The sequence below is a fragment of the Thamnophis elegans genome, chromosome 14, assembly GCF_009769535.1.
Source record: "Thamnophis elegans isolate rThaEle1 chromosome 14, rThaEle1.pri, whole genome shotgun sequence".
NCBI lineage: Eukaryota > Metazoa > Chordata > Lepidosauria > Squamata > Colubridae > Thamnophis > Thamnophis elegans.
This window is the reverse complement of record NC_045554.1, coordinates 24,087,366-24,100,191: the sequence shown is the minus strand read 5'-3', so window position 1 is coordinate 24,100,191 and position 12,826 is coordinate 24,087,366. Positions and strand designations below refer to the sequence as shown.

The window sequence follows — 12,826 nt, the reverse complement described above, 5'->3', positions numbered from 1 at the left end:
TTTGATGGACTGCAACTTGGAGACATTGTTCATTTTTACCCCAGTATCACTAGAGTGATTTTGCTTGGAGTAACTGAGGTTAATTCTGAATAACTAGTTATGACTTCTTTTGCTATTAAGTTATAATTAGATACAGATCTTTAATAATTTGTATTTTTATGTATATCTGAAAGCCGCAAGAATAAAGGGATCCAAAGATTAAAATATTTTATCTAATTTGCTGAATTTTTGTTCATTTTCCTTCATGTTCAGTAGTGATAAAATGTGGATAAATGCACTGTTAGCAAATGGGAATATTCAAGTGATAGAATCATAATTTTATATTTTTTGTATAGCACTATAAGGAAGTATTTTGTAATTCATTTCCATATGAGGTCAAGTAGAATTAGATACGATTGTTTAGTAATATTCTGCATGTTAAACACCTTTTTGGAATCCACAAATCATGATACTGCACAGTTTGGAGGAGGCTTTTTAGACAAGGCAAGTGCTGTATTGTTGCAATAACTATGTATACTGTATAAGGTGTCCCAAACTTATTTAAACCAGATAAATTGTAAATACCAATGAGACATTATGAAGGTATGATTTGGGTTCGATTTACCCATCAGTTATTTGAGTTTACTAATTGGGGTGTACTGTACCCCAATGAACAGCAGCATGATGTCCCTTCAGTGTATCTTGCTACGGAAAAGTGGGCCTTATTTTAAGCCGGAATAAAACCATTCAATAAGAAAAGTAATCTTTGTGAAATTTCTTTACAGCTCAATCATATTTCAGACATAGATATTTGGGCCACTTCTTTTGGCTCACTTGTTTTAAAACCACAGTTTGGCCATATAAAGTTTATCAATTACACCTATAGCCTCACAGCTTTGGATGGAAACATGCTTGGTATTAATTTTAGCGGGGCTAAATTTTAAATTTTTGATCACTTTCTTATATTACATATTACTGGTCCACATTCTTCTATTACCATTCAATGTCAAAATAACAGAGAATAGGTTTGCCGTATCAGGATCATCTAATACAAGGGTCTCCAAACTTGGGAACTAAGACTTGTGGACTTCAACTCCCAGAATTCCCCAGCCAACATTTCCAATTTCTGCTTTTGAAAACCGGAATGCTCTCTCGTCCCACGGATGCCGTTTCTGCACATTTATATTTAAAAAGACCATCGTGGGCCGCACAATCAAAGATTGGATGCCTGCCTTATTGTAGGGAGGCAGGTGCTGTTCAATTGCCAATGCTTAGCAGGGACCTTAATCTCAAAATGGGACATGATTTCAATTTGTCTCTTAAACCGGCGCCTGCCTGTAATTAGAAAAAATGGGGATTCCCTTTTTTTGTTCTTCCTGCAAGGGCTGCGGGAAAGGGGGCTACCCAGCGATCACCGTCCGCTCCTCCGCTTGTTGTCTTTAGCAATGACGGAGGCGGAATTCCCGTAGCCGCAGCCAGTCGGGAAGATGACGGGCGCTAGAGGAGACGCGGCCCTCGCCCGCTGCGGCAAGCCCATCCGCCTGCCCCTTCCCATCCGGGAGGAGGTCCCCCGCACCTCCCCCGGAGAAAGCGAGTCTTTCTCGGCCGGCGGCCCAAGCGGCTTCCCTCCCGCACGAGAAGCTCACCGGCGCCCTTCCGTCCCAGCCCGACTCCTGGCTGGAAAGGGACAGCTTCGCGCGCCCACATTTGGCCGCCCTCGGCTGCCGTCTCCGGGGGTGGGGCCGCTTCCGGTGGTCCTGCCGCTTCTTCCCCCACGTGGAGGGACCGAGGCGCCATGGCGGCCGCTCCGGCCCGGGTGCTGCTGGGGCTGCGCGACGCCGCCGTCCCGCCGGGCAGCGAGGGCCTCCCGTCGCAGGGCACCGCCAGCAAGCTGGGCGGGTCTCCGGTGGGTTGGGGACCCGGAGCCGTTCCGCTGGGCGCCGCCGCCGCCGCCTCCTCTTCCTCCAGGCAGTCCGGGTGGGAGCCCCGGCTGGCAGCGCTGGGCTCGGTCGGGCGAGGCATGGAGGGGCTCTACCGTCCCTCTGCAGGCGCCGCATTTCAGACGCGCCTCCTCGCTCTTGCCCCGGTGCTGGGGGTGGTGAGGCGGCGGTGGAGCGGGACGCACTGCCGGTCCCGCCTCTTTCTCGGAGCGCCAGGAGGAGGCGCTGGGTGGGATTAACCGCGTGTCCTCCGTGGGATTGAAACCTTCGGCCGAAATGGGCCTCGCCAGCTCTCTGGCCTGGGCCGTTGGGAGGAAGGGGGTCGCAGGGAGCCCGGCCTTTACAGGGTATCCGCAGGTGTTAGACCAGCTGGCTGGAGGCCGGGCTAAGCAGCACACCTGGGCGCTTTTTGTGGCCCCGCTTGGCAACAGGAAGGAAGGAAGGGGGAAAAAATCCTCTATTGAAGGTTAAAACAACGTCAGGTTCTTTTTCTCTTCTAGGATTGGAGGCTCTCGGTCCCTGTGATCCACCTATCCTGTGAGGTTTGCTGTGCTGGTTTGCTGCACGTGGTGCAAATCTATTGTCCCCTTGAAGGCTCCCAGTACCACCGGGTCATCAATGTATTTGCTTGTGCCAGGAAAAGCTGCTGGGGGAATTCTGAAAGGTAGTTTGGGTTTTATCCTGGCTTTTGAGCTGCAGAACCTCTTGAGTTTAAGTGAAATCTGTGCCCAAGAAGTAATGCAATGTAATACTTCACTCTGTCAAGTTCTTAATATTTTCTGCCATCTCCAAAAGTGGACCCTTCCTATTGTAAGAGTTTGCAAAAGAGATATGGATGAGCACCTTCCTTGTATGCCAAAGACCTCAAGTGGCAAAGAACATTCCAGAGCTACTGCTATTTGGTTCAGGGACCCCAGCAAATGATAAATATTGTTTACAGGTTCAGCAACTGTTAGAAGTTGTGACACTGTTGAACAAGTGGTATGTGCAACTGGTCCTTGAAGTTCCAGCTGTCACTTAAGACGATTGCAGCATCCAAGAGTCACATGATCATCATTTGCAACCTTCCCCACTGGCTTCCCACAAGCAAAGTCAATGGGGAAACCGGCAGAGAAGGTCACAAATCACTCCCATAAGCCACTTCCCCATGCCTTCACTCCCTATCATACATTTGCCTGGCCAAGCTTGTGCAGCACCCCTGCCTGCCCACACTCTGTAGCACTCACCTGCCAACTGGCCTTGTGAGCCGACTGGGACTTGAGATTTCCTACCAGCTTCTCCACTGATTTTGCTTGTGGGAAGTTTCAAGTCATGGCCACGTGAGATCCTTGCTTAACAATCCCCATTTTCATTTAACAATGGCAACTGAGACTGTGGGAATTGCAATTGCTAAGTGATGAAGGTACATGATTTGCTTTGTGATGGAAATAACCATCATTAAGCAAGGACTGCCTGTATGGCTTAGTATGCTGTGTGAACCCAGCCATTGAAATTTATAACCCATAGTTTATTTTTTACTCTGTTGGGGTAATCTGTGGTAATAAAGCAAACCATATGTTGTATGAATACTGTGCAAAGCTAAATAGACTAGTAACCAGTTTTAGAATCGGGTGGCATCCTGCATTAGTTCACCCAGTGAGAACATGGCAGAAAAGGAATACAAATCAGAAATTTCTTGATTTGTGCAGGTTACTTTTTTGCCTTAAGCTATCAAATCTAGTAAAGTTATTGTGAAGTAATTTTGTTAGCATTAATTTGTGTCTCTTTTGCTATTGTCTGTACCATGTTTTTAAAGCTGGAAGGTGTTACGATCCCAGTATTTGCAAATCCCAAGAAAAGAAATACAAGACTGCACACGGAAGCAGGTAACATGAGCCACAGAGAATATATTCTGTAACTAGATGCATGTGGCCAGGTCAGTTTTCTAACTGGAGGAACTTCTTATGTAGAAGGACAAGCCTTTGCGTTAAGAAGTTCATGTTAAAATTGGGGCATTTAATGAACTAATCTTAAGTATCAGTGAAACATAGGGAGAGAGAGCATTTTATTCATTAGTCTGTTGAAACACAAGGGTAGCTTGCAACATTCTACAAGATAATATGTGTAGCTTTCATCAGAATATATTTATTATATCTGTGCACTTTGCTTCAATATAGCTACTGTATATAGCTCAGCAGAGTTATATGGAATATTAATGGGAAGACTAGCGTGCCTTTTTACATCAACTTCCCAGTCTGGATGCAGGGGGAGGCAAGCATTCTCTGTGAAGCAGAAGTATTCAGCTATGTGTTTGGTTAGGTTATAATAGGATGAAAAATGTTCAAATTGTTTAAAAAAACATGCCTAATTTATTCTTTTTCTTCAAGTTTGTTTGTTAATGTGGTGCCTGCTCCAGTTGAGATTGGCATATTTCACTCTTGGGGGAAGTCCTTTATTTGCTGAAACAATTCAGAGAGAGTTTAAGAAACAAGGAATTGATGGTTCCTTTCCATGCAACCTCTTGCCATCCCAGCTCCACCACAGGTCATTGACAAGGGTAATGAAGGCAGTCTCAAAACTAAAACCCATCCTTAAATCTACAATCTATTAGCGTTTCTCTCCAGAATGTCATTAAATTCGAGGGGTCCTTGGCACTCGCTCAGCTTGGTAGTTTTCTTGAAGGTGTTTCATTATCCAAACAAGGTAACATCCTCTGTGCTAGTAGAGAGTGAATTTTGCTTTTGCTTTTGCTTTTGCTTTTGCTTTTGCTTTTGCTTTTGCTTTTGCTTTTGCTTTGTAGTGATGGAGGTGGTCTTGGAGGTTCTTTGGTTGGGCTGTTTCCTGTTAGCTTGTTTGGCAGCTTCCTGTTCGGAGTATTGTTTATTTCTTGATTGTTGGTTGGTCTGATGTTAATCTTGGCATTAATCTTGGCTCATCTGGGTGTTGATTGCTGACAGGAAGCTGTTTGGTCTTTTTGTTCCCTTTTTTGGCTTGTTGATTGTCTCTTTTGCACAGTATGTAGACTTTTATATCTTATGTGTCTTATCAATGGCCAACTTGTGAAAACACCAATGGTCAGAACACCATTCCATGAACACCAAGAAGTCAGATGCCATGATGAAAACTCTTTAATTTCACAAAATATGGACAGACCTTCAACTGGAGGACTGTGACCATCCTGGACCAAGCCAAGTCCAAAAATGCTGCAGAATTCCGGGAAGCCTGGCACGCTTGACAAATTGGCCATCAATAGACACATGAGCAACATACTCTGCAAAAGAGGCGATCAACAAGCCAAAAAGGGGAGAGGGGAGACCCAAACACCTTCCTATAAGCAATCAACAATCAGATGATCAATGCAAAGATTAACATCAGACCGTCGATCAAGAAGTAATCAGTACCCAAAGAACTGACAAACAAGCTAACAATAAACAGCCCAACCAAAGAAACTCCCAAGACCATTTCCACCAATGCTGATGGGAGAAGCTGCTAGAATAGAAATTGAGAGCAGATCCCATTCCTTACTAGCACTGATGTTGTTACCTAGGTTGGATAATAAAAAATCTGCATGAAAAGTTCAGAGAGCATCAAGTACCCCTCATTTCAACCCCAAGCTACAAATATTCTTTATCATTTTAAATTGTTTTTTTTCCTGTAGTCGTGTGTTCAATTTCAAAGATGTTTTTAGCTGTGTAAAATCCTGACTGTTCCCTAAAAGGAGCATAAAGAAGTGCAGCTCTGTTCTGCAGGCAGAAGAGTCCAACCAGATTTATTTACTAGTTAAGTTTATATAGCTGCCCATCTCGAATACGGCTCATATTGGAATGAAAAAAGAATAGAAAAATATTCTGACTCCTCAAGGTCTGGGAAAGTCTCCAGCTGGATGGATCCAAGCAACTGGTTTATAACTGCTTGGATCTGGTTCTGCATAAGTCACTTCTGCATCCCTTGCTTTGATAGGAGCAAGAACGGACACAAGCAGCCACCGACTGGTGCAGTGGAGCAGATGATTGGGGAGAAAACGGTGAAGAGGCACCTTCTGAGCTGTCTGCGACTTTCCACTCTTTCCCCAGAGAAACACAATGTGCAGCTCTATTGCAGAGGATGAGCCTGGGAAAGAACATGGGGGATTTTCCTGACATGACTCAGGAAGAGCCAATCAAGCCCTCCAGCTGTGCCCAGGAGTTCCAGCCCTACTACATCAGTGTAGTGGAGGAAGAAGACTATCTCTGTTGGGAGGACTTGGAAGATGCCCAGAGGCTTCTAAAGGAGTATCAGCAGAGGGAGGATGTGGATTTGGAACACTTGGTGTCAGCAAGGTGAGGCTTGAGTCTGAAGGTTTTCTCTGGATTGCGAAGAGTGGCTGGAAAATTGGTACCAAGCAACAGCCAGGTCTGCAGATGTGGAGAATGGACAGCATACAACCGAATATATTCAAGAGACTTGCTGTTTAAATATTTATAGTTTTCTATTCTAGGCTTCAAAGCGACTCACAAAAGCACAGACCATTCAGATAATAAAATACAAATGTAAAAATGATCAGGATCAGTCATAAAGTCAGCAGCATAAAAGAGCATAGATAAATCCTCCACCAGATAGAATAAACCAGGCACAGCTTCAGCCCTGCTGGCATGGCTTTTAACCACATCCTGTGGCTATCCCAGTCCATGGTTTCCACTTTCTCTTTACTAGAAAACCCTTCTGAGTTGGTTTACTAACACAGTAATATTGTGATTGGTGTAATATCAGTGTCTTCCTTATGCTTAGTTATGCCCCTGATGGTTCTGGTGAGAAGTATGAGAAGAGTGAAGCTGAAAAGAGAAACCAGATATTCTACAAATTCATGAAAAGAATTTCCTCCTGCCAGGAACAGATCTTAAGGTAGGTTAGGCCCATTTATTTTGTTTCTGTCTAATAAAAACCAATTGTGTTTGGAAATAAGCTAGAATTTAGAATATCTTTGAGCCCCGCTGTCAACTGTTCCACGCAGTTCATTCAACAAATAAGGACTCCTGGGCTAGCTTCATTTTCCAAGAATACAATTTACTGAGCTGACCATGGATACCAAAATAGCAAAGCTAATTTAACGGATTCCTACACAAATAGCATAATTAAATGTCTCGTCCCCCATCCCACAGTTGCTTTATTTCCTCCAATCCACTGTTCATTTTGTTTGGACTGGACTTTCCCAGCTGGTTGACCTTGAGGCGCTGGCTGTCGGACTGGCTCCAGCTTTGCTCCTAGGAAAGCATGACCTTTGGCTCCACAGATGTAGAGAAAAGGCACTGGGTGCAACACAAGCAAGAAGCGCTGAGGAAAATCTGCATGAAAATTACATTTTGAAAGCAATCCCCATGTCCCAAATCCCTTCCCCCCTTTGGGAGAAGTCCAATCAGGTATGTCCCAATGTTTTGGAAGCCAGATCCCTCTGGCAGGGTTGTAAATTCCTTTCCCAGGGTCAGTGGCCTTGAAGGCAGGAAGATAGCTCAGTTTGACACCTCTGGTTCCTGTTGGTGTGCATACTCCCTTATTTCCCACAGCATTCAATCACACCTCCAGATCCCTTCTCTTCCCCAACACACACACACACACACACACACACACACGGGTGTGGCAGTTGCTAGCCAATTTCAAAGAAAGCGAAGATTGGCATCTGACATAGCTACAAGCTTCAAGTCTGCTCTCTTGCATCCCTTTGGGGGGGGCTCCCAATACCTCCCTTTCATTCCATTCATTCTCCCCCCCTTGGGAATGGGATTCATGCTGCGAGCCATGCTTCAGCCATGAGACCTATATGAAGGAGAGCATCCTAAATCATGGGAAGCAGGCTTTTAGACTCTTAAAAACACAACATTTTTTCTCTGAGGCAGTGAGGCCACTGATAATGTAGTGATGTTCCTGGAAGGTAGAGAAGAGAGTTATGTGGCTTTGTTTTAGCAATGGAAGGGGAGGATCTGAGGGAAATAGTGGCATTCAGCTGGCAAGTGTTTTATATACCTGCTGTAAGCATTAAGGTATGAAGAAAAGCAATGGGCATGTTGCGTTGAATTTTGGTGTCATCCTTTCTGAGCAGATTCCCTGCTGATATGGGAGGCACCATAGGGCTGTTCCCCTTCAAATAAAAATTAAACACAGTTGGCTCTGATGAACTGAACAAAACTAAAAGGTGGACTTATCCTAGTCCGAAGCAAAAACTTTTCTCTATGTGTCCTTGTAAAGTCCGTGTAACAATAAATCAAGATCAGGGATTCCAAATAATGTATAAGCTAAAAGTTTGGCAATTTCTGTAGGATAAAATTTTCTCAATTGATCTCTTTTGGTTCAACCAGCTGTGCTGTAATGCTGCAGTGTGTGTTATTGTTTTATAACAATATGCCATGAAATACAATGACAGTGGAATACAGGTAGTCCTCAACTTACGGCCACAATAGGACCCAAAATTTATGTTGCTAAGTGAGACATTTGTTAAGTGAGTTTGGCTCCATTTTATGACCTTTTTAATGACCGTTTTATGAATTGTGATCACATGACATGGGGATGGTGCAAGAGTCGTAAGGGTGAAAAAAAGGTCCTAAGTCACTTTTCAGTGCCATTGTAAGTTTGAATGGTCACTAAGTGAACTGTTGTAAGTCGAGGACTACCTGTATTATTAAACCAAGTATCTAAAAAGTTGGGAATGGGTGTTTGGGGATTGGAGGAGGTCCGGAAGGGCCATGGTGGCCCAACGGTTAGAATGCAGTGTTGCAGGCAAACTCTAAACACAGCCTAGAGTTCAAACCTGACTGGGCTCAAGGTGGACTCAGCCTTCCGTCCTTCTGAGGTTGGTAAAATGAGGATTGTTGGGGGAAATACGCTGACATTTGTAAACTGCTCAGAGAGTGACGTAAAACACTATGGAGTGAGCAGAATATAAATCACTGCTATTCTATTGCTACTGCTATCGTAAGTATTCTTACTGTATTTTTTGTTTAGCTGCCTAGGGAGAGCTTTTTCCCTAAATGGAAGCTTGGGATAATAATAGATTTGGGACCTTCTGTCTCTTAGATACTCCTGGAATGGCCAACCTTTATTTATTACCCAACCATCTGCAGACTTCCAGACAAGAGTCCCACCCTGTAATAACTGCAAAAGTAAGAGAATCTTTGAATTCCAACTGATGCCAACTCTAGTCAACATGCTGAAGACCAGGGAAAATGGTAGGCAGCCTGGATTAAGATTTTGGCTTGCAATAAATTAATAGGGGGAGCTTTTCCTCCTTTTTGTGGTGTAAATAAGGAAGAGAGGCTGGGTAGAAAACTGGAGGTTCTACTTCAGAATGGATGGCTGTTCTGCTAATTCCTGCCTATATACTGCTTCTGTTTGCAAATGCCTTGTCAATCTGGTTTGGCTGTTCCATTACTCCTACAGATTTCTATTACAATAATTATTTTTCCCCACACACACACTTGGACAAAACCTGCCAGACTAGCTAATCATTGAGATGCTAACAGATGCGGGCAATTAAGTCCGTGGAGATTTAACCTCCAGATCCTTGCAATTCAGAAGGTGCAGTCATATCCCATCTCTTAAGTACCAGTATCTGGGCCTCGTCCTGAGACCTTTCAGGCTTCTTGCAAGCATATTCTTGTTTTGCTTGAAGCCTTTCTTAGTTTTCTTTTGTTCTTTGTAAGTTATTTATAGGATAGCTAGGAATGTGGATAAATGTAGAAATATTTACAGCTGGTCAGGGTTTCCTAAATCAATATTAGGAAGGCAGGAAGGGCCAGTGGAACCCCCTGCACTGTGAAGACTATGCTCTGCCTCTTTTTGATAAAGTTGCTTGGGGGATCCCATGGAAGTGACCGAATAGAGATTCAATTGGTTGGTTCTGAAAAAGTGGACGGGATCATTGCAGCTGGACCAGCTGTGGTCTGGGTGCTCATGGCTTCCCAGGAGGTGGGCCATGGGTTGGTCCAGATGGTGGTTAATGCCTCTTTAGAAGAAGCTGTGGTTCTCCCTGTTCTCACAAGGTCATCTTTGTGGATCTGAATATATTGGACATTTGTCCAAGACTCCCAGATTCTGATGTTAAACTGCCTTGACGTCTGAGTAGAATTCCCGGAGCTGCTTTTTATCATTGAAATCCTTCTTGACATAGGATCTAGTTATCTGAGGCACCATGCCTTCCCTCTGGTTTCTGCCTAACCAGTATGTTTAGGCAGAGGAGCTGCCTTAAATGTTACCATCTTGTGGGACACAGGAAACAGGCCCTCGTTGTCTTGCCTGAACCACTGGAACAGCAATTCCAGAAGTACAGATGGTGCGCATCTCTTAAGAGTTCCGAAGAGTTCTTAAACCTAGTTTGGGCCCAGATCTGGGGTTAGTGTGTTGGGGGAGGGGGGATGCTGTTGTGCTGTGTTTTGTTTTTAACTTTACAACAGGTTTTGCAAGCTGCCCAGAGTCTGTTGGAGTAGGTGGCCATAACACATTCAACGAATTGCATGCATACATCAACATAATCCCACTCAGATGCCTCTGCTTTATCTGGAGGCTGTAGTGGTCTGGATGGAGAGGTGCAACGTGAGGCGTGGCATTTCCCCAGAGAGGGGCTGCTGTAGAATTTGGGGGTCTTCTTGCACTCATAGCTGCAGTTGAGGAGCAGGGGACAGTCATGCCCACAGGGCCTTGGCATAAATTCACATTGTGCTCCATTTGTGTCCGTTGCTCGATTGGGAGTCCTGACTCTTATTGTGGCCACCTCTCATTGGAACTACTGCAAAATGAAACCACCTGGAAATTTCAAGAGGTCCAAAACGCAGCAGCACATGCAATTCTGAGCAGCCTGGCTCAGCAGGGTAACAATAGGGCAGCTTCCTATTGTGGCACAAGTTGCACCAGCTTCCCGTTCCTTGCCAGGTGGTGGGTATCATTTTTGAAGCCCTGCATGGCAGAGATCCCAGGGTGTTTGGGGGATCAATCAGCTCTCCTTGATGACACCCACCAGTCCCACTAGATTGGATACGGTGGGCTTGCTTTAGGTCCGTAATGTGGCACGTGGAGCCATATTTGTCAGCATGGCAGCCCTCAGCTCCGGAGTGCATGTGTGTGCTGACCAGCTGATTTTCGGCCTTCCAGAGGCCCGGAAGAGGCCATTTTCGCCCTCCCAGGCTTCAGGAAAACTTCTGGAGACTGTGGAGGGCAAAAAACAGGCCCAACGGGTCAGAACGAGCCTTCGTTTTCGCCCTCCCCAGGCTCAGGAGGTTTTCCTGAAGCGTAGGGAAGGTGAAAACTCTCCCCCTGCACTGGGAGGGCTGTACGTTTGAGGGGGTTGTGCGTACATGCACAGGTGGGAAGGCACGCATGCACGCACAATGGCACCCAGACACACAATTTTGCACACCTTTAGAAAAAGGCTAGCCATCACTGCTCTCTTGTGTTAAGTGTAATCTGGTGGGATTTAGGAAGGGAGCATTTTCTGAAACCATGCCTACCCTCTCCCCCGAAATACGGAGGGCTCAGTCCCTCCTTGCTTTCCAGAAGGCTGTTAAGACTTCTCTTTTCTCTCAGGTTTTGGGGTGGGGTGGGGTGGGGGGCATTGTTATGGTGCCGATTGTGGGGAGGTTGAATTTTAATCTTGTGTTTTTATTGTTCCTCTGTTAGAAGGGCAACACTTTGATAAATTATCTTTTTATGTGCATTTCTGATGAGGGCAATAACCTTGAAAAGACTTTTCTTCATTTTTTTGACAGATACATCCATAGAATTTGGAACTGCAGTAGTATACACATGTGAGAAAAGTTGTTGGACAGCAGGTTGTTCTTCACCCTTGGAAGAATTTATCTTCGTACAAGAAGATCCAGACCAGAGATTGTTTAAATAGATTCTGTTTAGTTCTTTGACTGAAGGCACACAAGAAGAGTGAAGCAGATAAGAAGCCCTGTATTTTATCCAAAAGAGAAATGTTGGCTTCAACTGGTCCTACCTGCCTAACCTTGTCCAGGCTCAAATGCGCACCCACGCGTGGCTCTGTAAAGCCCTTTATGTTGGATTGCTGCCTCTTCCCACTACAGCTGGGCTGACCATTCTGATGCAAGGAGAAGCAGCTATTTGTTCCCAATTTCCTGGAGGCCATGGGTGTAGTCCTGGAGGCACTGCCTTTTGGTGTGGGAGTTGCCCTTCTAGAATGGCCTTAACAGGTTCATTTTTCTGTCTCACATTTGGTCTGCCTTTCAGAAAAAGCTTTTCCAGGCGGCTTTTGAGACCTGCTATCCTATGTTGGGCCTGGGTTTTATTGTATTTTTCGGAGTATAAGAAGTCGCCTATACCCACAATGGGTGAAGAGGCGTCAAGTACAAGTACAAGTATAAGATGCACCAAGATTTTGAAGAGGCAAATTTAAAAACAAGTTTTTGCACTCTGCAGACTTCCCAAAAATGGCCTGATTTTTGTGAAAACGGGCCCGTTTTTGTCAAAAAAATTGCATGCATAGCCTTTAGGAGGCTTATAGAGTACTCCTGGGAGCTGTGGGGTCACAAACAATTAAAAAATGGCCTGGCTTTTTTGCTTATTTTTGCCCTCTCCAGCCCCCAAGAGCACTCTGGAAGCCTCCTAAAAGCTATGCATGGCCATATTTGAAAAGGGAGGGGGGTTTTAGGAGGCCAAAAATGCTGTATTCAGTGTATAAGACGCACCCAGATTTTCATCCTCTCTTTGGGGGAAAAAGGTGTGTCTTATACTCAGAAAAATACAGTAATTATATTTATCATATATTACTGTATATTCCTATCTTGTCAGCTACCGAGAGTTATATAATTGCAACATGCTATAAATTTGATTAACGAATACTGTTACTGTTGTAATGATTCCATGTATTTTTTACTCTTAGTGTAAGTGGGGGTGGGGGTAGTTCCATTCTCACCCTTATAGGTGGGGCATGGGTTTTCCTCAAC

The 12,826-nt window shown here is 44.8% G+C and overlaps 1 protein-coding gene across 1 annotated transcript; it reads left to right on the top strand.

Annotated features, from left to right (window-relative positions):
• Window positions 1-320: 320 nt before the first annotated feature.
• On the top strand, window positions 321-12,239 carry PDCD2L (programmed cell death 2 like). The gene is made up of 7 exons (XM_032230253.1): window positions 321-1,885; window positions 2,420-2,583; window positions 3,715-3,784; window positions 5,859-6,217; window positions 6,666-6,779; window positions 8,943-9,094; window positions 11,627-12,239. Exons 1-7 carry the CDS (start codon window positions 1,775-1,777, stop codon window positions 11,755-11,757), a joined length of 1,101 nt encoding a protein of 366 aa, XP_032086144.1. The 5' UTR covers window positions 321-1,774; the 3' UTR covers window positions 11,758-12,239.
• The last annotated feature ends 587 nt before the right edge of the window (window positions 12,240-12,826 follow it).